Here is a 25793-nt window from a genome sequence, read left to right on the forward strand (position 1 = left end):
AAGCATGCCAACTGATGTAATGAGCACAGAGCTGCCAGAAAGGGCTCCAGGCAATCAGGGCTCAGACTGGGGTAGCGACCACAGTGACAAGTGACAGTGAGTGGGGCTCGGGAGAGGGAGGTCTCATGCAGCAGAGTCGCCATACTGAAGTAGTTGCAAAGCACCTTGCCCTCGGATGACCAGATAGCTTATTGTCCAAACCAGGGGAAGGAGGGCACTAGTAATAATTACACCAGGACAACCAGTGTAAACTGGGACTGTTCCAACCAAACTGAGATATATGCTCTCCCAATAGAGGACCCTAAAGAGTGTTCTGGAAGACTGGATAGTTAGTCTACCAAAGCTACAAAGAGAGGGAGGGCTAATACCCTCGTGGGTAAAGCACTAGCAATCTTCTTAGGACTATCAGACCTCCTCAGGGAGATGATGACCATGATGGAGAGATAGTAGGACTCCTGCCTCTAAGAATTTCTTTCTTTGAATAAAGTGAATCAGGGTGGGTGAAAATAAATGCAGAAGTGGCCAGTATTGTTAGGGCTGATGAGTGGTTAGACGGGTATATGATGGAGTGGCTATAGTGAAGCATAATCAAAAGAATATGACAGGGTGTCTGGGTGGCTTAGATGTTAAGCGTCTGCCTTCGGCTCAGGTCATGATCCCAGGGTCCTGGGATCGAGCCCCGCATCAGGCTCCCTGCTCCGCGGGAGGCCTGCTTCTCCCTCTCCCACTCCCCCTGCTTGTGTTCACTCTCTCACTGTGTCTCTGTCAAATAAATAAATAAAATCTTAAAAAAAAAAAAAAAAGAATATGACAAAGAACATCAGAGACAAAGAACACAATACCCGGCCCCTAAACCTTATGATCCAGTGGCAGGTTCAGTGCCCCTTCCTCCCAGGACAGATCCCTGGTGGGGGCTCATGCCAGGGTCCCTCTTGTTCCTGGGCAGGTCCTGCAGGTCCTGGTTTTTTACCTGCAGGGGGCAGTAGAAGGCTTCCACTTCTGGGGCTCCATTTGCTCCTCCCACTGCTGCAATCGGCATGAAGCGGTCCAACCTGGACTTCTAAGGGCCTTCATGTTTCCCTCCCACGCAGACCACAATCAGCCACCTCACATGCTCTGACATCCAATGAGAAGGCAGGACCTCCGACAGCGGCTGTATCATCTCCAGATCTCCAATTCAAGGCAAGGTGAGCCGTGCAGGCCAGCAGCTGAGGAGGAGTCCACCGAGGTGAATTCTACTCACCCTCACCGGAGCCTTCCTCTGTCCACCATGAGGCGGTGTCCTGGGGCTTCCACATGACCATGTCTCCTCTCCCCAGGGCACCCGGTCTGGAAAGAAAGGGCACAGATAGAGACAACCACAGTCTGGGGAGTGATTTTAGAGAACCAGGAGCATAAATAAATAGAAATCGAGTCTTTGAAATAGAGAAGTTTAAAAAAAAAAAAATGAACAGTTGGCACGGACCCCACCGAACTTTCCTTCAGCTTCTCCTTCAAGTTAAGTCTGGGTGTTGGTGGGTAAGAGGTCTTCTTGATCTCAGAGATATCCAGCCTCAATTGGGGTAAAAAACTGTCTCCAATATTTTAGCTATCCCTGAGCCAGATGGCAAGTGCTATCTACCCTAGAGATTTTTTTAAAGGTCATGCTGGGAATTACTATATTTCCAGCGATCTGCCTCCTCCCAGAGCCTTCCCCAGCCACAGCTCCATTGCCTTGCTTGAGCCAAACCCTCTCACTTGCCCTGGAGTAACTGGACCTGTCTCCCAATTATAGGTGAAAACCAGAATGTGTCTCATATTCCATTTGTTAACTTTCTCTTTTGTACATTTTAAGCTTCTCAGCCTTGCCTTCCCCCCCCCAAAAAAATGCCCTAAAATGAAATTCTGGTGCTCAGTTTTAAAAAGCAAGCCCCATAAATGCTCACAAAATAAATCTCAGCAAGATGAGAACATATTCCCTCTTATCCTAGAGTTGCAGAAAATCAGACACGATTCTGCTTCATAGAGTTGATTCTGATAAAGTGGTAAATCAAGAACATTCAGTCCCACTGGTGTGAAAATATGTAATCCTGTTCTATGTTATATTTATATCATCTTTGGAAGTGTAATTTGCACAAAGGAATCTTTTAAGACATGCAGACATCAGAGAAGATTGCTATATGACCAATACAATGTAATTTGTAAACCTTAAAAGTCTGCAACTCCGGTTGGCCATTGATAATTTGTCTGAAAACAATATTTAATTAATTTATTTTTTTTAAAGGAGAGAGCACAAAAGCAGGGGGAGGGGCACAGGGAGAGAGGGAGAGAAAGAGAATCCCAAGCAGGCTCCATGCCCAGCACCGAGCTGGAAGCGGGGCTCAAACTCACGACCCTGAGATCATGACCTGAGCTGAAACCAAGAGTCAGATACTTAACTGACTGAGCCCCCCAGGCACCCCTGAAAACATTATTTAAATTAACCTCTTCAATTTCAAAAAGGCATAAAGATTTATGAGATTGTTGTTTGTTTGTAAGACCAGAAGAATACCTTTGGGACTGTCTTGTCCTTTCAAGCATAAAGGTAAAATCTCATTCTTCTGTTTGTCTTTTTCAAAGAGTTTAAGGGTCTGTGATAATTTGGGGCGCCTGGGTGGCTCAGTTGGTTAAGCAACTGCCTTCGGCTCAGGTCATGATCCTGGAGTCCCGGGATCGATCCCGCATCGGACTCCCTGCTCAGCAGGGAGTCTGCTTCTCCCTCTGATCCTCCCCCTCTCATGCTCTCTGTCTCCCATTCTCTCTCAGATAAATAAATAAAAAATCTTTAAAAAAAAAAAAGAGTCTGTGATAATTTGAATTAACAGGGAGAAATCCTTGCCCTGCGATCTACCAGGAAAGCTGGGAATCAGCCTTGTGGGGAAGAGCTGGAAAAGGAAGAGGGGAAGCAGCACAACCCCAAGTTCAATTAACTTGAGGGGATTTGGAATGTGGGGCCCATAGCCAGCCCTCCCTGGGGGTGATAGAAGGAAAACAAATGCTCTGACCATGATATTTGGGGTCACCATCTCCACTGCGCCCCTATTACTTGAGAGACAATAAACATTCTCAAGTTCAGGGGCGCCTGGGTGGTTCAGTCGGTTAAACATCTGCCCTCAGCTCAGGTCATGATCTCAGGGTCCTGGGATCGAGCCCCGCATCGGGCTCCCTGCTCAGAGGGAGAGCCTGCTTCTCTCTCTCCCTCTGTCGCTCCCCCTGCTTATGTTCACTCACTCTCTCTCTCTCTCTCTGTGTCAAATAAATAAATAAAATTTTTTTTTTTAATTCTCAAGTTCAGTAGGAAGCTGCCTTCTCAAGCCAGAGGCTCTCCAGGAAGACGGGGTGCCATGAGGCTCAGAGGAAAGGAAGCTGTTGGAGCTAAAGCTTGGATCAGGGAGGAGGAGGAGGAAAGCAAGAACACAAAGGCCTGGAGAAAGGGAGGAAAGCAGTGGGGGTGAGAGACAAATAAAGGAAGAAGTAATGGGAAGGAGGAGAACGTACGACCAGGGACCTGAGCAGTGCATAGGCCCAGAGTAGAGGTTACTTCTGGAATGAGGGTGAGAGGGATTGCCTACTGAGCTCTCCCTTGGACTAAGGATGGAGGCAGGATGCTCTAGGGCCGAATGGAAACCAGAGGGATGGCGCTTGAGAAGGAGCCTGGTCATTTGGGATGACCCAGGGAGAGCCTGGAAGGAGCTGGAGGAGGTATCCTGCCGAAAAAGGGGAAGCAGGAAAAGCCAGGTCCCAGAGAGTGGTAGCAGAAAAGTACTTAGCAAAGTGATAGACGGGCTGGAAGAAGGGGGATTTGAGGGTCAGTATGAGAGGGAAGGGGAAGAAGCCGATTAAGAGACTTTCTACCCATATAGTCAGGATTCAGCCACGCATGTTTCGCCGTCGTATCCATGGGCTAGGCACCATGTTGGCCATCAGTGATGGTGAGCCGAGTAGCCACAGTCCCTGCCGTAATGGAGCCTGCTTGCTGGCCTGGTGCACCCTTTGGGAGTGTCCTAAGGGCTTCCGGAGAGCCTCTTGAACGAAGAGTGGACCAAGAGCACTGGAGTGTGAGGAGCCGTTCTTAGCCTTTGTGGTGAGCAGAATGGGAGAGAATCATTCGACAAAGCCATCACATGTCATAACTCTGAGCCCCAGAGGTGTGCAAAGCTTCTAGCTGGGGCTGGAGTCCACAACAGGACGTGACCCTGTGCCAACGAATGCTGCAGATGCGCCGCACATCTGCCTGCTTCCCCCCATCCCCTCCCCTTTCAGATTACAGCCAGGGGGGCTGCTCGGAGCTGATGTCCCCACTGGGCAGCCCTCCCTGGTCAAAGGGAGTTCGGGTCCTCAGGGAGCGGGCTGTTGCTGACTTTCCACACACCTGCCTCCTTTGAGGACAGAACCATTGGCCTCCACAAGGGCTTCCCGCCCCTTACCAAGCCATGGGTGAGTGTCTCTCCTGGGGGGGCAGGGAGGGCGGCTCTGCCCCCTGCCATGGCCTCTGGTATCTGTCTAAAGAAGTTTGAGTCTGGGCCTGAACCTGCTGGACAAGCAGCTTCCCGGGGCTGTGGGCAGGATTCAAAAGACCACCTAAGCGAGTGCCCCCATCCATGCTTGATGAGAGAGGAGCAAGGAGCAGCTCAAGTTCATGGGTCACAAACTTCAATCTCTACAAGAGGCAGTCTTTTAACATAAATGAGTGGAAAGGTCAGGGAGGGAGGGGTATGGCCCATTAAAGGGACCACCCTACTGTGTGATACATGCACGAGTTAAAAATTGGTTGTAAACGGTACAAAAGGGTCAAGAGTCAGTACCTTCCCAGCCCCCTGATATTTTCTGAGGGCAAATGGGATTTGGGAGGTGTTTTTCCTCTACAGTGGTGGGCAAACTATTCCTGAATCAGACAGTAGGTGGCGCTCAACCCAGGGAACTAGAAAAAGGGAACTGTGGAGAATTACTTAACTCCTTTCCAGTAACTTCTCCCTCCTCCCCCGCAGGGCCTTCCCCGCCCCACCTCCTGTTCCCTGGCGTGGGGCACGTCCTCCCGCTGGTCCCAGATGTCCAGTTCCAGATACCTGGTCTCAGAGTGGGGAAATAACCACTGGAGAAGCCCCCACTCCACAAGCTGCCCAGGCAAGATGTGAGTGTGCCCACCGGAAAGGCCTGGAGGAGAGGACAATGGCGGGGAGAGGGGAAGGTGGGACCCAGGGACGTGCACACACACGCACACACATGCGCACACACACACACACAGAACCAGTTACTGCGGGGAGAACTGGAAAGTTGCCTGTAGCCTCTAGCAGCCTTCCCTGGAGTTGGTCAGACTCCGTGGTCCGAGCCAGGAGAGCTAACATATTTAAATGTCCCTCCCTCCTACCACCATTGCTCCTCCAGATCCCAGGGTGGGATTGGGACCTGCCGAAGCAGAAAGCAGCCCCCTCCTTTGATTGAGACTGTCCTGGGACACAAGCAATGGTGGAAAACTCCCAGTCCAAGCTCCGGCTGGCTAGGAGGCTGAAGGAATCAGGGTGAGGAGGGGCAGTAAGGGAGGAGCCCACAGGTGCCCAGGCCTCAAGGGCTAACGCCTTTGCGGGGCGTCTCGATCTCTCAGCTTCGCCTGCCCCTGCTCCTCATACTTCCACAGGCCTCGGGCCATATGTGTGTGGCCATATCTTGCTCTCATCCACTCACAGGTGGTGGCTACTCCTCTGGGGAGTCCTCCAGGCTTGCCCCACGCAGGGCTCCGTGCTCTTGGCCCAGCAGCTACCCCAGCAGCTGACATCCCCTGGGTATCCGGAGCCCTATCTCAAAGGCCAAGAGAACTCCACTGACATCGAGGCTCCAGAGGGCTTTGCCGTGAGGCTTGTCTTCCAGGACTTCGACCTGGAGCCGTCCCAGGACTGTGAGCAGGACTCTGTCACAGTGAGCTGCAGTGGGGGTCCTGAAGGGACTCTGGGGAGGGAGCCTCTTGGCCTGGAGCCCAGAGGCAGGGGGACGTGGCTGTGCCCTGAATGGCAAAGGATGGATGAAGAGCCCAAGTCAGGGGCACAGGCGGCTTAGCTGGGAGGTCAGGGTCTGCCCCAGGGTGCTGCCTTCTGCCCTCAGGCCTGCCCTTGTCCCTGCTACCATCTGGGTCCCACAGAGTGAGAGAGAAGGTGGCAGGGCAGGCCCTGCTTTGGAAGTCGTACCGAGGGACACACACATACTGCAAAACCCTGGCGTCAAATAGCAAGGACTCACACATCCATCAGTAAAGATCCACCAAGTATCTGTGGAGTGCAGGCTCCGTCTGATCAGGAAGCTGGGCCTAAATAGTAACAAAAACTTAGGTGACTGGTCAAGCTGCAGGATAAGGACACTTTCAAAATAGCACTTTACATTATCTTTTGGGTTAAATTTCCTTCGTATCAAAATAATCCATGCACAGAGTTCTTATAAAAAATGAGTATACAAGGCTTATAATGAAAACAGCAGTCTCCAGCCTTCTTCCCAGCCCCAGGGCCTCTCCCAGCAGCAGCGCCTGCGATGCATGTAGCTGCTCCATCTGGCATTTACTTCCATGTGTATAAATAGCATGCTTATTGTGTTACTTTTGTGCACATGATCACTTAATTTCCAACCATAGAAGATGAGGACTCGCTTTACTTCTCTTAGACCTTCACTACATTTCCCCACCCCATCCTCCCAAGCTACCATTATTAGCATTTTTAGTTATTTACATTATCATGACTTTAAAATACTCCCTTCTGAGCACATGGTGTACAATAATTATATGTCCTTGCTTCTCTGGCTTTTGGGTCTCCCGGGAGTCAGTAATCTCATGGAGTTTTTTGGGTTTTCTGTTTGTTTTTGTTTTGATTCTAGTATGCTTAGCTCTGTCTATAACTAAGCTCCCCAAACTCTTAGCCAGGAGAGTAAATCTCTTCTCGACATAATCAACTACAAATCGTAATCTCTTGGTCTTGCTTTGTGTTGATATCCCACCTGAAGATCTCGTGATGCTTCATCTCCTCAGAGTTCCTTGCTCTCTAGAGCCTCAAGCGTTCTGGAAGTTCCTTTCTCCCTCCTTCTGGGCATTTCCTGTACCTGTTATGTGCTGGAACTGAACCCAATACCATTCTCTTTCTTGGTTTAGTCCCTCATTTTGGAGGAGCACATTCTCCTCCAGAGAGGATATGAGGGAATAAGCTGTAAAGGATCTCACATATCCCGGAATGTCTTAGTCCACCCTCACAGTTGATGGATAGTGGATTTGGGACGCAGTCTGGGTTACAAGCCATTTTCTCTCAGAATTTTGATGTTACGGTCTGCTTGTTCTAGTGTTGTTAAGCCTGGTACAAGGATGATTCCTGGTCCTTAGTTTTTTTGCTCTAGGACTTTTGGAACATTTTCCTTATTGCCAGTATTCTAAGTTTTCATTCTGGTGTGCCTTAATGTGAGTCTTTTTGTACTCATTATACGGGGGTTTTTAATCTAGAGACTCTTTTTTTAAGATTTTATTTACTTATTAGAGAGAGCAAGAAAGCACGAGCGGGGGAGTTTCAAAGAGAGAAGCAGACTCCCTGCTGAGCTGGGAGACCCACATGGACTCGATCCCAGGACTCGATCCCGGCACCCTGGGATCATGACCTGAGCTGAAGGCAGACACTTAACCGACTGAGCCAACCAGGCGCCCCTAATCTAGAGACTTTTTAAATCCAGGCCTTCAATTCTGAGAATGCTCTTTTATTTATTTTTTTTTTAGGCTTCTGAGCCTATGTATGTTTATTTTTATGTTTATTTTATTTTATTTTACTGAAGTACAGTTGACATAAAATGTTATCTTAGTTTCAATTGTGCAACATATTGAAAACACAATTCTGTACATTGCTTAGTGCTTACCCCAGTGAATGTAGTCACCATCTGTCACCATACAATGTTATTATAATATTATTGATTATATTCCTCATGCTGTACTTTTCTTCTCCTCACGTATTCATTTTTTTAAGTTTTTATTTAAATTCCCGTTCGCTAACAGACAGTGTCATATTAGTTTCAGGTGTACAATATAGTGATTCAACACTTCATACATCTCCTGGTGCTTGTCACAACATGTGATCTCCTTAATCCCCATCACCTACTTCATGCATTTCCCCACCCACTGCTCTTGTATTATTTTTTATATAAGTTCCAGATGTCTGCTTCCTTATTTTCTCTTTCTTCAGAAAGAGAAAATAAATTTAGCTGTTGTAAATTCAGGACTGATTCTCCAGTTTTGTTAATCCATTCTGTTCTGTTTTCCATCTCTTTTTGTTCCACTTTCTGGGAGATTTCTTCATTTTAGATACCAACTTCTTTTAAAGATTTTATTTATTTGAGAGAGAGCACAAACAGGGGGAGGGGCAGAGGGAGAGGGAGAAGCATTGCAGGGCTCGATCCCAGGACCCCAGGATCATGACCTGAGCCAAAGGCAGCCGCTGGACTGAGTGGACTGAGCCACCCAGGCGCCCCTTAAATATGAACTTTTTATTAATTTTTTTCTGCTAATGTATTTTTTCATGTCTAAAAGCTCGTTCTTATCTTCTAAACGTACCTTTGTATAGACTATTGTTCTTGTTTCGTAGAGGCAATATCCTTTCCTCTACAGGGATTATTTTTAAATGTTTCTTCTGTGCCTGTATTATCTCTACTTCATCCAGGTTCCCTTTTATTGTTCATTTGTTTTGGTCTCTGCTTATCATGTTAGAAACTTTCCTACAATGTCTGAGAATCCTTGGCTGTCCATTCATATTTAAGAGTGAAATACTCAGATGGCACTGGATGCTCCGTGTGGATATCTAAAATTTGTGAAGTGACAGGTTTGACAATAGAGTTATCAACAAGGTGACCTATTTGTGCTGTTGGGGAACCTCCCAAATATTAGCTTGTGGAAGTATTTTCTTTAGGGACAGCCGAGCTCAGATTGGAATCCTTGGGTCTCCTGTTCAGGGTGGCCAACATTCTGGTAAACAAGCAGAGGAGGGAATTGCACTGTTTGATATGTAGACTTTCACCTAAGCCCTCTGTTTTCCGCACTGGTCTTCACCCCCTCTGTCGAGTGTGCCAGGGGATCCCAAGTCAAGGGTGTCTGGCTCACGCTCAGGTCTTCTGCCAGGGTGAGCCAGAGGGGGTTGCCCGGATGCACAGCATGGGCAAAGGGACCTAGAGTTCTGAGGTCTCCCCACGATGGCTTTCCGTCAGCCCTTCCTCCATCCTCATCCTCAGGGGTGCCCGGTTACCCCAATTTCTGAAACTTTCCTGGGTTCTGTGGTGAGAACCTGCTTGCTTTATGTTGTCTTCCACCTTTGAAGACTCATTGACATTTGTCCATCTCCAACCCATCTTCCAAAATGTTGACATCCCTCCTCTGCTGTCACGTCCTCTCGCTTTTTTGCCTTGATCATGTACACCATTTTATCCCTTTGCTGTGACATTGGTGGGATTTGAGGTGGGAAAGGAGATAAGTGCATGTGTTTACTGCTTCAGATTTTACTGGAAGTCAGGACTGTATTTAATTCAGCCTATGTCTGTTGAGCACCTACCTTGAGCCCTGCTCTTCTCAGCCACGGGCAGTTTCCATCTTGGCCTGACTCTTCCCTGTCATGGAGGGAGTTCAAGCTCAGGAAGAGGATCCTTCCCTCCTGTCTGCTTCCAGAGCAAATCACACAGACACCGCAAATGCAGAACTTAAGACCCTGGAGTCTAGTTCCATTTTTACTCGTCAGTATGCTCAGCTGGCCTGTGAGCTCTTTGGTAGCAGAACTGTCTGTTCTTCATATCTGTACCCCCAGCACCTAGCACAGTGTCTCACACATAGAACATAATCAGTACCTGTTGAAGGAATGGATGGATGGATGGATGGATGGATGGATGGATGGATGGATGAAATCCAAGCTTCTGTAGAACACACAGCAGAATGAATTTGGGATGAGCGGGTGTTTAGTGTCATCCTCACCACTGTTCCACGTGTAGACTCTGGAGAACTGCCATAGGGCGTGATGTTGTCCTGGCTAGAAGAGGCCTCATGGACCATTTTATAGGAAGAAACCGAGAACGGGGGTTAAGAAACCCCCCATGTCACACAAGGAGGTGGGGCAGAGTCTGGAACTTAACATAGGTCTGAGGACTCTCAGTCGGGTGTTCATTCTACTTTGCTAGTTAGACTCCTAAGTTATTTTATTTAGCCAACAACTCATGAGGAAGGGTAAGAAGAAAACTGGAGCACTTAACAACCAAGTGTAGCAGTAAAGGACAGTTTCCTAGGGTAAAATGCTTCTTCCCCAAGAGGTAAGTCTCTTAAATAGGGACATTAAATGTGTTGATGTCCTAAGGAAGGAAAAGTATTGGGACATGCCCGAGCAAGACATTCCAGGTGACTGAATACTTTTCTTTATGCCAACTTACCCCCAGTCACTGTGATCATGGAGAGATGGGCTGAAGGGAGGCTTAAAGAAATTTGCGATTTGGGGAGAACGAGAGAACAAAGAGCTAGCAAGAACCCAGGGTATGTGGGTCAATATGAAGGTCAGAAATCAAATGAGCTGACCAGTGAGCTGTGTGCCCAGAGAAGAGATTAGGCATGAAGCATGGGCCAGGGGAACTCCTTCCAAGATGCCCTTCCTTGGGTTGGGGAACCCACATTAAAGGATTTGAGCAGAGGTGAGGCAGGCAGAAGGAACAGAAGCAGAGACAACCTGCTTCAAGAACATACTAAAGCATCAATACCCAGGGTACACGCACTGTGTACATTTTGCGTCCGTAGATTTTGCACCTTGTGGGGGGCTTCACTTACAGTTTCTGGAGTAAGAGGAGAAACATTCCAAAGGAAGGAGAACAGGAAAGGCTAGGAACCCAAGGGGCTCAGTCTTTGCAAAGAGTCTTACTGCTTCACAGATGTTGGCCACTGGAAGTTATTCGGACAAGTGGAAGGTGGTGGGGGTGGAGGAGGTGGGATGGGAAGGATGTAGGTCTGCCTATTTGTCAATTCAAGGCTGTGGTGCCATAGATACCATTTGGAGGAGCATCAGGGAGTCAGGGTGAGCAAAACAGATGTGGTTCCTGCCTTCTTAGAATTTATGATCCAGCGGACTATTTGGAGAAACCCTGGGGTTCCTAAGGAGCTTCTTGAAAGTAGGTATCTATGGTGGGCTTTATGAGATACTCATGGTAGGCTAAAGAAATACATTAGGTATCTGGTCATGGGTAAAAGAAACCTGGGGGTCAGTAATGGGACAGGACGCTACGTGAGGAAAGCTGCCCGAGGAACAGCTTCTGAGCCCCAGAGGTGTGCAGACCTTCCAGAGGATGTGACCCTGTGGTGCAGATTCACCCCACACCTGCCTGCCCACCCTCCCCTTTCAGATCACAGCCAGTGGAATGGATCCAAGTCGGTTCTGTGGGCAGCAGGGCTCCCCGCTGGGCAGCCCCCCTGATCAGAGGGAGTTTGTGTCCCCGGGGAACCGACTGCGGCTGACTTTCCGAGCCCCTGCCTCCTCTCAGGACAGGACCACTGGCCTCCACAAGGGCTTCCTGGCCCTCTACCAAGCTGTGGGTGAGTGTCCCTCCTGGGGGTGCAGCCTCTACCCGGAGCCATGGCCCCTGATCTCCCGAAAGGACAAGTGGAAGCTTGAGCGACCCCACCCCCCACCCCCCACCCCCACCCCAGCTATGCCCGGCTGCTGAGCAGCCCAATTAAAGGGGCAGGCGTGGCTCAGCTCCAGCAGTTGTTTCCATGCAGATTTATAGGCTGAATGCTTGCAGATCATCTCCTCTTTCAAAAGAAGCCAAGAGTCCAGATTTTTAAGTGAAATTCTAGATTTTCAAATCATAACTCAGGTTTTTTTGAAAGATAATGCATGCACATGATAATTTTTTTTAAAAAAAATAATATAATATGGTAATAGTATAAGAAGTAAGTCTTCCTCTCATATCTGGCCCTTAGTCCCTGGCTACCCTGTCCAGAAACAACCCTGTTGTCCATTTCCTGGGTATGCTTCCAAAGACACTCTAGGTGCCATTCAAATATAATTGTTGTGCGGCGGGGTGGGGGGGGGGGTGCCTAATATTCACAATGTCTTAAATCTAGCATTTTTCACTCAATAATATGTCTTTTTTTAAAGATTATTTATTTATTAATTTGAGAGAGAACGAGAGGGAGCAAGAGAGAGAGAGAGAGAGCACGAGCAGGGAGAGAGGGAGAAGCAAATTCCCCGCTGAGCAGGGAGCCCTACTCAGGGCTTGATCCCAGGACCCTGGGATGGAGTCCCACATCGGGCTCCCTGCTCGGCGGGAGGCCTGCTTCTCCCTCTCCCACTCCCCCTGCTTGTGTTCCTGCTCTCGCTGTCTCTCTCTCTGTCAAATAAATAAATAAAATCTTTAAAAAAAAAAAAAGAAATAGAAATGGTAGGTGAAAAGGCATTTGCAATTTAAGTTTCAGCATTGCTGAATTTCCCTCCAAAGAGGTTTTGCTAACATGCACTGACTAGCCCTGTAGGACGATGCCTGTATCCCCTACAGCCTATTTATCACCGTTACTTTCCATTTTTTAATCATTTTTATCATGGATGATCTTATCAGTGAAAAACAGTTCAGATGTTCTAAATAAAAGACTGTGCAAGTCACACTAAATATGGCTCTGGGCCGGAATCAGTCCCAGGGCTGCCAGTTCGGGGTCCTCCTGACCACTGGTTTCCTACAGGTGTGAACCGCAGTCAGCCCGTCAGCCAGACCAGGGAAGCCTCTGAGGCCAGAACACGTGGAGACAGCCCCTCCAAGACCCAGAAGCGCTGCCAGGAGCCCTATTATCAGGCCGCGCCAGCAGGTGCGTCCCCGCCTGCTGGGGAACCAGCTCCTATTTGCCTCACTCCCAGCAAGAGGCACTCTGGGCACCTAGCACCCCCACCTCCCAACTGTGAATCTGTTTCTCTGCCTCCCCTCATTTCACTCCCCAGGGACACTCACCTGCACACCCCAGGGCCCCTGGAAGGAGACACAAGACAGGGAGGAGCTTCCTCACTGCATCCCGGGTGAGTAGGGACCTCCCAGCGCCGACCCTGTGGCCACTTCCCGAAGAAACCTCAGCTGTATGTGTGGCCCGCGGGAGCAGGACATAGGGCGTTAAAGGAAAGCCTTAGGGTCGACAGGGAGAGATAAAGGCAGAAGGTGCAGAAGAAGAGGGGAACCAAGAAGGCCCAGAAAAGGAGAAGCAAGAATCTTGTCCCTTATTCAGGATCAAGAGATAACTGAGAAAGTAAAAGCATAAAGGAAGTTCATCAGAGGGGACAGTAAAGGCGAAGAGGGTCAGAAGAGTGGAAAGAAGAGAAACCCCTCTCTTGGGATGGTCTGCTTTAAGGATACACAGACAGGTTCTCTGTCCCCAAAACATCTCCCTACCTACATGCCACAGTGGCAGGAAGTCTGCCATGTTAATACTTTTTATTAAGATAAAATTTATGTAACATAAAATCCACCATCTTAACCATTTTAAAGTATACCATGTAGTGATTTCTAGTATATTCACAAGGTCATGCCACCATTACCACTAACTCCAGAACATTCCCATCACCCCAAAAAGAAACCCAGCACCTCAGACTCTCCCTTCCACCACCCACTGGCAACCACTAATCTACTTTCTGTCTCTATGGATTTGCCTCTTCTGACATTTTCTATAAAGGGAATCATGCAGCATGTGGCCTTTGTGTCTGGCTTCTTTCATTTAGCTTGTTTTCAAGGTTCATCCATGTTGTAGCAGGTGTTAGGATTCCATTCCTTTCCATGGATATACCACCTTTTGTTCATCCATTCATCAATTAAAGGACATTTGGGTTGTTTTCACTTTTTGCCTTTTAGGGATAAATGCTACTATGAGCATTCGTGTACGAGTTTCTGTGTGAACATATGTTTTCTATTTTGGGGGGCATATCCCTAGTAGTGGAATTGCTAGATCACATCACACCTGTAGGTGTCACTTTTTGAGGACTTGCCAGGCTGTTTTCCGCTGGGGCTGCATCCTTTTACATTCCCACCAGCAAGATATGAGGGTTCAAGTTCACTGTTTTTGAAATCCTTTTTTTTTTTTTTTTTTTTTTTTAGTCAAAGCATTGCCTTTCTAACCCAATCTGAATACATTTCTCAGATCTCGCTCCTGACCCTCAGAAAGCTCTCAGGCCAGGCTGATGCAGTGTTTGGGCAGTGGGTTGGAGGGCAGGTGATGGTGGAAGATGTCAACGATGAGGAAGGACACAGAAAACAGGCAACAGGCACTGAGGACAAACTGCTTGCTGCATGAGTTTGCTCAGGATGGCCCCACCAAGAGTCTGAAGAAGTGGCCTTAAAATGTCTGAGGGATGGGGGAAACAGGGGAAGGGGACCAAGAGCACACTTACTGTGATGAGCACCGAGTACCCTGTAGAGCTCTCGGATCACTATATTGCATACCTGAAACTCATATAACGCTGCGTGTTAATGACACTGGAATTAATTTTTTTTAAATCCTATTATTAAGGTAAAATAAGAGTGATTCTTATTTAAAAAGAAATCGTCTGAGGAGGCGCAGGAGAGAGAGCGCTTCACGGAAACAGGTCTTTAACAAATGCATCTTTTTTAAAAAAAAAGATTTATTTATTTATTTGAGAGAGCGAGAATGAGAGAGAGTACATGAGAGGGGGGAGGGTCAGAGGGAGAAGCAGACTCCCTGCCCAGCAGGGAGCCCGACGTGGGACTCGATCCCGGGACTCCAGGATCATGACCTGAGCCAAAGGCAGTTGCTTAACCAACTGAGCCACCCAGGCGCCCTAACAAATGCATCTTGATGCAGCTGCTGATGTCCCCTGTACGTCTCTCTGTCTCTCTTCTCTCCCAGTCTGTGGCCGGCCGGTCACCCCCATCGCCCAGAACCAGGAGGCCCTGGGTTCCTCCAGAGCCAAGTTGGGCAACTTCCCCTGGCAAGCTTTCACCAACATCTACGGCCGCGGGGGCGGGGCCCTGCTGGGCGACAGGTGGATCCTCACGGCCGCCCACACCATCTATCCCAAGGACGGCATCTTTCTCGGGAAGAACCGGAGCGTGGAGGTGTTCCTGGGCCACACAAGCGTGGACGAGATGTTGCGGCTGGGGAGCCACCCTGTGCGCCGCGTGGTGGTGCACCCGGCCTACCGCCAGCACGAGTCCCACAACTTCGACGGGGACATCGCGCTCCTGGAGCTGCGGCGCAGCGTGCGGCTGGGCCCCAGCCTGCTGCCCGTCTGTCTGCCCGAGCGCCAGGCCCTCTACCGCAGCGGCGTGTGGGGCTACGTCAGTGGCTTCGGCGTGGACGGGGGCTGGTTAACCACCCAGCTGAAATACTCCGGGCTGCCCGTGGCCCCGCGCGCGGCCTGCCAGGCCTGGCTCCAAGAGAAGCAGAGGTCTGAGGTGTTTTCTGCCAACATGTTCTGTGCTGGGGATAAGATGAGGCAGCAGAATGTCTGCCAGGGGGACAGCGGGGGCGTCTATGCGGTATGGGATGAGCGCGCCCATCACTGGGTGGCCACGGGCATAGTCTCCTGGGGCGTGGGCTGTGGCAAGGGCTATGGCTTCTACACCAAAGTGCTCAACTACCTGGACTGGATCAAGGGAGTGATGGAGGGGAAGGACTGACCCTGGGGGCGCTTGAACCGTGACACCCAGCTGTGGAGCGTCCCCCCATCCGGGAGAGGGTTAGGAGGGAGGACTGGGCTCAGGGATGGCGCTGGGGGCAGGGAACCCCTATTCCTGTCCTGTCCCTTGTGCGAGAGAGCTCCTCCTCCTTCCCAGTGCCCCCCCCCCCCTTCTCCACCTTCTTGCCCGAGTTTGCGCTCCACGCAGGAAAGCCCTGGACATCTCAGCCAGTTTCCCTTTAAACTTCATCTCCTGCTGACACGGCTTCTTCTGTACTCTCCTGGGAGACGGTCACCTTCTCATCCCCCAGTTCAAGTGGGGTCTGGGGGATGTGGTCTTAACTGTTTTCATTTCTGAAACATTCCAAAGCCCCTCTAGTTGGCCTTCACGCATTCAAACTACTGGCTTCACCCCCCTTCCCCTGCCAACGGTATCTCCTAGCTGCAATTCTAGTAAACAGCCCATGTTCTGCATACCAGGAGATTCACGGGTTATTTCATTGACTCCTCACAGCAAGTTTGCAACTGAGCTGTTATTACCCACATTTCACAAATGAGGAAACTGAAGCCCAGGGAGATAAAGTGGCTTGCCCAAAACCCACAGCTGGGACGGGACTGCCAAGGCAACGGGCTTCCCAGGACACCATGATACCTCCCGATTGTCCTCCAGACCTACTCTGCTTCCCCTTCCCAATCCCCACATCCATACAGGTCCTCCCTGGGAATTCCTGCTTCATTGAAGATGACAACACCTGGTTCACACTTCCCTGCTAGCCCCGTCTCCCGCAGACCCCAAGCTGAGCCCAGCACCGGGCTGGATGTTGGGGCCGACACCCCCCAGTGCTGCTGGACACCTGGGTCTGGGCTCCACCTGAGAAGACCAGCTCTTTAACTTTTAATAAGGTCTTGAGGTGATTCACAGTGAAAGACACGAGTAAAATACGATGGTTCAAATGGAAATAGATAATTAATACCATAAAACAGAAGAGAGCAAATCTGCTAGCACTGAAGGTCAAGTTAGCTTACCTGGTTAAAGGTTAAATTGATCTTTGAGGGCGCCTGGGTGGCTCAGTCGTTAAGCGTCTGCCTTCGGCTCAGGTCATGATCCCAGGGTCATGGGATCAAGTCCCACATTGGGCTCCCTGCTCGGCAGGAAGCCTGCTTCTCCCTCTCCCACTCCCCCTGCTTGTGTTCCTGCTCTCGCTATCTCTCTCTCTGTCAAATAAATAAATAAAATCTTTTTAAAAAAATGATCTTTGAAAAACAGCAGGATTCAAAGTTGTACATACATGTGGTTACTTCAATTTTTTTAAACCATTTTTAAACCTAAGTATAAAAGACTATTAAAAACACCCTAAGGGGTGCCTGGGCGGCTCAGTCAGTTAAGTGTCTGACTTTTGGTTTTGGCTCAGGTCGTGATCTCAGGAACGTGGGATTGAGCCACACGTAGGGCTTTGCAATCAGTGCGGAGTCTGCCTGGGATTCTCTCTCCCTTTGCTCCTCCCACTTGTGTTTGCTCTCTCTTTCTCTCTCTCTAAAATAAAATAAATAAATCTTGGGGCACCTGAATAGGTTAAGCATCTGCCTTTGGCTGTGGTCATGATCCCAGGGTCCTGGGATCAAACCCTGAGTTGGGCTCCCTACCCAGAGGAGAGCCTACTTCTCCTTCTCCCTCTGTCTGCCACTCCCCCTGCTTGTACTCTCTCTCTCTCTCTCTCTGTTAAATAAATAAATAAATAAATAAATAAATAAATAAATAAATAAATAAAATCTTTAAAACCAATCAATCAATCCTTTTTAAAACACCCTAAAATACTAATCAGAAGTTGTGTTAGGTGGTATAATTTTGGCTGTTTTGTTTTCCCCTATTCCTCCGTAATTGCTAAACTTTGCTAAATTTTATTTAATGAGCATGTATTCGTTTTATTTTGTTTTTATTATTGAAAAATGATGTTTCTCCCTGCCAAGGCAAAAAATATATATCTATAGCTATAGATCTATATAGATCTAGATGTCTAGATATATCCACATAAGGTAACCTACCATTACTTTAAGAGAGAAACTTTTTTTCTCCAGAACCAAAACCTAAGAAGAATAAACAATAAAATAGACAATGTCTTCGATACTGGTCTTTTTTTTTTTTTTTAAGATTTTATTTATTTATTTGACAGAGAGAGAGAGACAGGGAGAGAGGGAACACAAGCAGGGGGAGTGGGAGAGGGAGAAGCAGGCTTCCCGTGGAGCAGGGAGCCCGATGTGGGGCTCGATCCCAGGACCCTGGGATCATGACCTGAGCCGAAGGCAGACGCTTAACGGCTGAGCCACCCAGGCGCCCCTGATACTGATCTTTATTTTTTATATATAGATATATTTTTTAAAGATTTTATTTTATTTATTTGACAGAGAGAAGCACAGCAAGAGAGGGAACACAAGCAGGGGGAGTGGGAGAGGGAGAAGCAGGCTTCCCGTCAAGCAGGGAGCCCGATGCGGGGCTCAATCCCAGGACCCTGAGATCATGACCTGAGCCGAAGGCAGACGCTTAACGGCTGAGCGACCCAGGCGCCCCTGAAACTGATCTTTAAACCAGTGCAGGAGTAATCTTCACATGGCTGTTTCTTCTTTCTGTCCTTGGTGTAAGTCAACGGTATACGACAAATGTGCAAGTAAAGGTTCATTTGAGTGGCCCGGCAGAGAGGAGGCCGGCCTGGGACTGAGGTGATGAAGCCCAGGTTTGTCACTTTGCAGCCATGTTGTATGATACTCAGAATCCCTGGGATGAACAGGAGAACTTCAGCTAAGAACTACCTTCCTGGACCACCTGCTCCTTACCTGTGATCTCCTCCATATTGCCTCCACTATGAACACGACACACACACGCACACACAGTGTTGTCAAAATGCTAATGTGCAATTTGTGAGACAAGATTCCCCTTCTTGGGGCGCTTCCACAGCGAACAAACTTTCCAATTAGGAGACTATGGCCTGGAACACAGGAGAGACAAAACCTCCCTCCCTCCCAGGGGCCTACTTTCTTTCAGAAAAGCCCAAGTCACTGTTGGTGTGCAGACATAATGTCTGCCTGGTCCTAGGCAACCGTGACTCTCAGGGGTTCAAACACTTGACCAGATGCCGAGAAGAAGAGGATGTTTCTACCCTCGCTCAGCTTCCCTTGCCTCTCTAAGAACCAAGTTCACGGGCAGGTCTGAGTTCACTGAAGTGAGGAGGAAGGGTCTTAAGACAGACCCTAGTGCTGCTGTAGGGTCACCCTGACATAAGCACTCTGTGTCCCATGTTTAAGTGTCATTCATGGGAAAGGAGGCTGGGGCCCCAGTGCAACCAAACTCCGTTCTCTTCTGTCCGCTCCTGCCATGCCCTCTCTGCCTCATGGTTCCTGTCACACCAACCTGGACATTAAAACCCTGGCCACTCCCGGGTGAGTAAGGGCAGGAAGAACCGGATTAATGGAACAGGGCACTGCAGAAAAGAGAGTACCCCCTCAACTGCGATTTCCGTTCCCTTTGGCATCGGGACCTTGTAAACACAGCAGCAGTCCCTGAAGAAAGGGAGAATTCAGATCAGATATAGAAACCGAGAAGTCTGGGCTTCCAACCAAAGGCTTTCTCCATTCTGAAAAACTCGGGCCCATCTCCTTAGCCCTTCCCCAGGCCGCCAGCAGGTGGCACCACCATCAGGGATTTCAAAACCAAAACTACATTAAACTGGAAAGATTTTTTTTTCCGTTTTGTTTATGCAAATAGTTCCTTCCCTACAACATTCCTCCGGGAATGGTCCCCTCCTTCCCCTCCACAGTCATTCCCTCCCCCTTGCCTCCCCTGCATGACCGCTCTCTCCCTCAACACAGAGTGGATGAAGACACTGTCAGGAGAGTCCAGGATCCAAAAACAAACCTTGAGAAATGTGAGTAAGGCTGATGGGGCCCTGGGAGGGTGGGAGAAGCCAGAGGAGAGAATCCTGGGCATGGGAGGCAACCCTGCTCCCAAATTCATTCAGGGGGACGGGAACACCCCTCCCTCCCCATATACCTTACCTATTCCCGTAGGCACACACGTGCTTATGCAAACACATACCCCACCATCCCTCCTCCTGAGGAGGAGACCTTAGACCCATGAGGCGATGGCCATGTTCCCTTCTTCCTCCTAACTCATGGCAGGGGAGCAGCAAGATGAAGGGACCCACTGTGCCCAGGAGGGGTGTGCTCTGTGCATGACTCCATATTCCATAGGTTGTTTCTCCCAGAGGTCTTTGCTGAGCCTTTGGGAGCCCCATCAGAGAGCCATGACTGGAAACCCTCACCCTCCATTAACTGGTCCCAAGCCAGCCCCATTCCAGGAAGGGGAGGAGAGTGGTGGGAGAGGGCAGGGGAGGATGATGGGGAGGGAGGTGCAGGGAGTACGATGACCTCTAGACTGGACATTACCCAGGGGGAGGAACACCCAATGCAGCGGCTGCAGAGGCCAGGCTCTCCACTTCACCACCCCCACTTAGAAAATCTCTACAAGGCCTAGAATGGCCAGAAAGGAAAATGCCAAGCGGTAGGACCATCCCAACCCCCACCCCAGTCACTGCCCAAACGGCAGGGGTGCCGCAGCCCTCCAGCACTAGACACCCACTTTCTTGTCGGCAGGTGCCTCTTATACCTCCTGGTGCCCATCCTGTTCTGCCGCGTGGGAGGCTCCATCCCCGTTTCGCAGAAGCTCTTTGGGGAGGTGACATCTCCTCTGTACCCCAAGCCTTACCCCAGCAACTTTGAGAAAACCACCGTGATCACAGTGCCCACAGGATTCAGAGTGAAGCTCATCTTCTGGCAGTTTGACCTGGAGCCTTCTGAAGGCTGTTTGTATGACTATGTCAAGGTAGGGAATCAGGTTGGGAGGGCAGAGGGAGAGCTGGGTGTCTCTGGAAACTGAGGACTTGTGCTCTAATCACCCTGGATAGCATTCCCCACCCATGGACACAGCCCCAGCCCTGCAAGAGCTAATGGCCAAGTGAAGTTCGGAGAGTCTGGTGACACCATGGATGGGGTGTCCACTGGATTTAGAGGCCCTCAGTGAGCACTGAAGGGAAAAACACAGAGGAGGGAATGTGCAGGCCCCACTTCCAGGAAATTTACTGTCTATAGGAGTCAGAAAAACCTTCTCCATCCACTAACTTGCTGGGAGTCTTTGGAAAACTGCTGTGCCTGTTTCCCTCTTTCCGTGTAGAATATCACCATGGCTGCCTGCCTAAACAGGAATATGGGGAAGAGAAACGTGTGTGGTGGTAGCTCAAGCATAAGCTTCAGCAAGGTCAATGGGCTCAGTCTCCTCACCTCTGTGACAGCCAAGTGTGCCTTCCCAGTCTCAACTTTCTATATCAATAAAAATGAGATTCTAGATTCAGGATTCAAGTAGAGTCTACACACATGCAGTAAATACCATTCCCAGGAGACCCTCTGGAGGTTATGAGAGAATAACATGAAAATGATACATCTTCTAGCCCAGAGGACTGGAGAAGTTTGCAGGGTTGGGGGGAGGGGTCTTGGTGGCAGGGATGGTGAGGGATGGGGTGGGGGCAGGATGTCTTCCACTTCTGAGGAGTTAAAGAACCTGTGAGCAAAGAGATAAGGGAAGTCCGGTGATGCTAGTCCGTGCGGAGGCTGGAGAGGCTCCCACTCAGCTGAGTATACCAGGAGGCATGTGGCTGGGCGTGAAAGGTTTGCATAAGGTGAGGTGGGATAACTGGACAGAAAATAAAGCAGACCACTCCAGGCTCCAGGAATGAAGGGATGCTAAAGGCTGTGTGGAGAAAACCAGGATTCCAGTGGAAGATGAGCATGGGAGGTGGTGGAGACAAAGGAAGGTCTGAAACATGCCAGGGGACAGAGAACAGGGAAGGGGCGATGTACCAGGCACAGGATAACATGCCAGGAGTTAGCCACCAAAGACTCAACAGATGGAAGTCACCGGGGAAACAAAAAGAAAGCAAGTCATGGAGAGACAGTTTACAACAGCCAGAGCCCCGCAGGTAGAGACCAGATGGAAGCTGGTCCAGCAGGGGGGCACGACTCACTCTTTGGGACAAGAGGAAGACTTCTGCTGACCTTCCACCCAGGACATGTCTCCTCAACTGCTCTTCTTCCTACCCTTTGTCCTTTCTCCACAGATCTCTGCTGACAAAAAAACTCTGGGGAGGTTCTGTGGGCAAGTGGGTTCTCCACTGGGCAACCCCCCAGAAGCAAAGGAATTTATGTCTCAAGGGAACAAGATGCAGCTGACCTTCCACACGGACTTCTCCAATGAGGAGAATGGCACCATTATGTTCTATAAGGGCTTCCTCGCCTATTACCAAGCTGTGGGTGAGTGGCCCGGGTGCCTTTTTTCCTGGCCTTAGGCATGTTGTATGGGGACCAGAAAAGGGGAATCTTGAATCCATTGAAGCAAGAAGCCTGTCCTTCCTTATTTTTTCTCCTCAAAAGAGCTTTTTCCAGGAGAGGACTGCCAACCTAGATTCTGTCACGGTGGGGTAGTTCCCAGAAAGCATTAGAGAGGCCTGAAATTGGGGCGCCTGCATGTCTCAGTCAGTTAAGTGTCTGATTCTTGGTTTTGGCTCAGGTCGTGATCTCAGGTCATGAGATTGACCCCCGTGTCCGGCTCTGCACTGCGTATGGAGCCTGCTTAAGATTTCCTCTCTCCCTCTGTCCCTTCCCACACCATGCCCCCCCCCCAAAAAAAAGAGAGAGAGAGAGAGGCCTGGAGATGATTTTGTCTTTAGGCCTCTGGTGACTGACCTCTCTGAGAGCAGAGCCATGACAGAAGTCCCCGGCAGGAATTTAACCCTTCCTTCTGGACTGTCTTCCAGACCTCGATGAATGTGCTTCCCAGCGAAACTCAGTTGAGGAGAATCTCCAGCCCCAGTGCCAGCACCTATGTCACAACTCTGTTGGTGGCTACTTCTGTTCCTGCCGTCCAGGCTATGAGCTTCAGAAGGACAGGCATTCCTGCCAGGGTAAGGTCGGGGCACTGTGGGAGGGAGGCAGGGGCCGAGCAGGGGCGTGCGGGGCCAGCCAGAGAGCGCCCAGTGACCCCCGTCCGGCTCTGCTCTCACAGCCGAGTGCAGCAGTGAGCTGTACACAGAGCCATCCGGGTACATCACCAGCCTGGAGTACCCCCAGCCCTACCCACCGGACCTGCGTTGCAACTACAGCATCCGGGTGGAGCGCGGCCTCACCCTCCACCTCAAGTTCCTGGAGCCTTTTGAAATCGATGACCACCAGCAAGTACACTGCCCCTATGACCAGCTACAGGTACAGCCATCCTACTCCCTGAGACTCTCCCTTCCTCCCCTTCCACTCCCCGCATCCCTGTTTCCCGCTAGATCCTCTGGCCAATTGGGACAGGACGGACCCACCTCACACACAGGCTAGGCAAGTGGATCCTGGGGATCCCTTTTCTCCTCCAGCTGAAAACATACACACAAAGCAGAGTTCCCACCACCACCACCGTCCTGGCCCAGTGGGAAACTGTCTGAATTGGAGAAATGGCCCTCCATCTTCCCCACCAGATCTATGCCAACGGGAGGAACATCGGCGAGTTCTGTGGGAAGCAAAGACCCGCTGACTTTGACAGCAGCAGCAATGCGGTGGATCTGCTGTTCTTCACAGATGACTCGGGGGACAGCCGAGGCTGGAAGCTGCATTATACCACTGAAAGTACGGTTGCCTGGGGGCCTCTCTCACTGGCCAGCAGCAGGGCAGAATCAGATGGGTCGAAAGAAGGACAGTGGCTCTGAAATAAACATGTCCTCTGGTCTCCCAACAGTCATCAAGTGCCCCCAGCCCCAGACCCTAGACAAGTTCACCATCATCCAGAACCTACAGCAGCAATACCAGTTCCGTGACTACTTCATTGCCACCTGCCAACAAGGCTATCAGCTTGTGGAGGTAAGAGCCTGAGGCTGAAGGGAGAGAGCTGGCCCAGCCCTCTAGGAGCAATTCAGGTGGTAGGTTCATATCAGATTTAGGCTCAGCTCAGCTGGATTCACACATGTTTGAGCTGGAAGATCACCCCGTCTACCTGCTCTCAAACTTGACTACACACTGAAAACACTTTGAATTTTAAAAACACTGTTGTGTGGGTCCCCTGCAAGAGACTGATTCCATTGGTCTGGAGTGCCACTAGGATTACTTAGGTGGCCAGATGATTCTAATGTGCAGCCAAGTTTGTGAACTACTTGGCCTAGCATAATAATGGTAGGATTTAGGAACTGACAAGGCAGGGTGGAGTGCAAGAAGTGACTCACTCAACATCACAGTGATTTTGTACAGCAGGAGCTAGAACCAAATCTCCTACCTCGTGCCCCAGGGCTTTTTTATGCACGATGGTGTTCTCACCCTGGGCCCACCACCATGTCCTCAGCTTTGCAGGCTCAGGAAAGACCATGGCTTTATTGGTTAATTTCACAAAAGCTGGTAAACTAAAGTGCTATTTAAAAAAATATATACAATTGGAGGGACCCCTGAGGCTACCAAGCTTGTTATTTTTTTAAATTTAAAATTGTGGGGTTCAGGGGCACCTGGCTGACTCAGTCCATAGAGCATGCGACTCTAGATCTCAGGGTCGTGAGTTCAAGCCCCACGTTGGGCATGGAGCCTACATAAAATAAAATAAAATAAAATAAAACAAAACAAAATTGTGGGTGTCAACTGGACCGTAGTGGAAGCAGGCAAGAGTCTAGAGAGAGGATTATCGGGTCTGACAATCAGCCCTTGCTCTGACTTTCCGCTGTGTGATTCAGTGCTCCCATCTGCAACTCTGGTCTGAGAAGAACAAAGGAGCCACATCCATGGGGGTGCTGAGGTCTGAGAGCCTGAGAGATAGCCTTGCATTCCCTGCTGCTCCAGTGTGGGAAAGGCAGGAAGGGAACCACAGTGCCTCCTTGTGTTAATGACACCTCTATCTCTCTCTGCCTCTTCTCAAACAGGGAAACCAGGTGCTGCTCTCCTTCACAGCTGTCTGTCAGGATGATGGCACCTGGCATCGTGCCATGCCCAGGTGCAAGAGTAAGTCACAACTCAGCAGGTGTCTGCCCCTGGGGAGCTCCCACCACCACCCAGCCATGGAGACCTAGGCTGTGGCAGGAAGAGAGGATGTGGACTAAGCCTCTCCCCAAAACACCCTCCCCCTCACTTGTCCCTTGAAGCCTATGGCCCACCTCAGGAACCGGTCAACCCTCAAGTGAGCAGTGTTGGTGGGCTCTACCCAGAACTGAATTTCACTCCATCTAGTTCCCATCCTTCACAAGTGCCCCCCCCCCCCCCCACTGACCGTATTTCCCTAAGGTTCTCAACCTGTTCTATGGGCAGAAAACTCAGGTTCTTCCCACTGACGTTCCAATACCGTCACTCTCAGCTCTCATACGGCCCTGTGTTCTCTCCAAGTCAAGGACTGTGGGCCACCCCGAAGCCTAAGTAATGGGGCCTTCAATTATGCCACCACAAAGGGGGTGAACACCTACCAGGCCCGTATCCAGTACTACTGCCAGGAGCCATATTATAAGATGCATACCAGAGGCGGCATCAGCGAGACGGCGCGAGGTAGGGACCCATGCAAATGGCAGCCTTCTCCCTTCCATCTTCTCAAGACATCCTCTGAGATTTTTCCAACATAGTCCCTAGGGGATGCATATTGAGGTATCTGCCCTGGACATTGGCTTCAGGGGCCTAAAGTACAGTGCCAAGAGGCAACTAGTAGGGTTGAAGGAGGCACCTGAGCTGATACAAAGAAAGTCTTAAATTTCATAAACAGTCAGCTCCCTCTCACCACCACCATGACCATTACTACTGCCACCCCCGCAAGCACCATCATCATCCCCATCTCTGCCACCACCATCATCACCACCATCATGACCAATCCCCACCTCTACCACCACCATCAACACCACCACCCCAGCCCCACCACCATCATCACCACCATCATGACCAACCCCCACCTCTACCACCACCATCAACACCACCACCACACCCCCACCACCATCATCACCACCATCATGACCACCCCCCACCTCTACCACCACCATCAACACCACCACCACACCCCCACCACCATCATCACCACCATCATGACCAACCCCCACCTCT

General features: G+C 50.0%; 2 protein-coding genes and 1 long non-coding RNA gene across 3 annotated transcripts in view; 2 read left to right on the forward strand and 1 right to left on the reverse strand.

Annotated features, from left to right (window-relative positions):
- Window positions 1-836: 836 nt before the first annotated feature.
- LOC118025711 lies at window positions 837-5171 on the reverse strand. Its single transcript, XR_004683382.1, has 3 exons — window positions 5085-5171; window positions 3874-4095; window positions 837-1329 (listed from the first exon to the last, which is right to left on the reverse strand). It is a non-coding gene; the product is annotated as an uncharacterized LOC118025711 (long non-coding RNA).
- Window positions 5030-16778, forward strand: C1RL (complement C1r subcomponent like). Its single transcript, XM_035028319.1, has 6 exons — window positions 5030-5149; window positions 5703-5931; window positions 11389-11578; window positions 12725-12847; window positions 12978-13052; window positions 14888-16778. Exons 1-6 carry the CDS (start codon window positions 5067-5069, stop codon window positions 15658-15660), a joined length of 1473 nt encoding a protein of 490 aa, XP_034884210.1. The 5' UTR covers window positions 5030-5066; the 3' UTR covers window positions 15661-16778.
- A 2629-nt stretch (window positions 16779-19407) lies between these two features.
- The window catches only part of C1R (complement C1r), a 9231-nt gene continuing 2845 nt past the window's right edge, over window positions 19408-25793 (forward strand). The window contains exons 1-9 of the mRNA XM_035028320.1: window positions 19408-19576; window positions 20304-20532; window positions 21821-22013; window positions 22517-22663; window positions 22765-22961; window positions 23219-23366; window positions 23476-23597; window positions 24638-24716; window positions 25095-25250. Coding sequence (XP_034884211.1) covers window positions 19575-19576; window positions 20304-20532; window positions 21821-22013; window positions 22517-22663; window positions 22765-22961; window positions 23219-23366; window positions 23476-23597; window positions 24638-24716; window positions 25095-25250 — 1273 coding nt within the window. The 5' untranslated portion in view covers window positions 19408-19574. The remainder of the gene's footprint in view (window positions 19577-20303; window positions 20533-21820; window positions 22014-22516; window positions 22664-22764; window positions 22962-23218; window positions 23367-23475; window positions 23598-24637; window positions 24717-25094; window positions 25251-25793) is intronic.

The sequence above is a fragment of the Mirounga leonina genome, unplaced genomic scaffold (assembly GCF_011800145.1).
Source record: "Mirounga leonina isolate KUSES-001 unplaced genomic scaffold, KU_Mleo_1.0 Mir_201, whole genome shotgun sequence".
NCBI classification, from domain to species: domain Eukaryota; kingdom Metazoa; phylum Chordata; class Mammalia; order Carnivora; family Phocidae; genus Mirounga; species Mirounga leonina.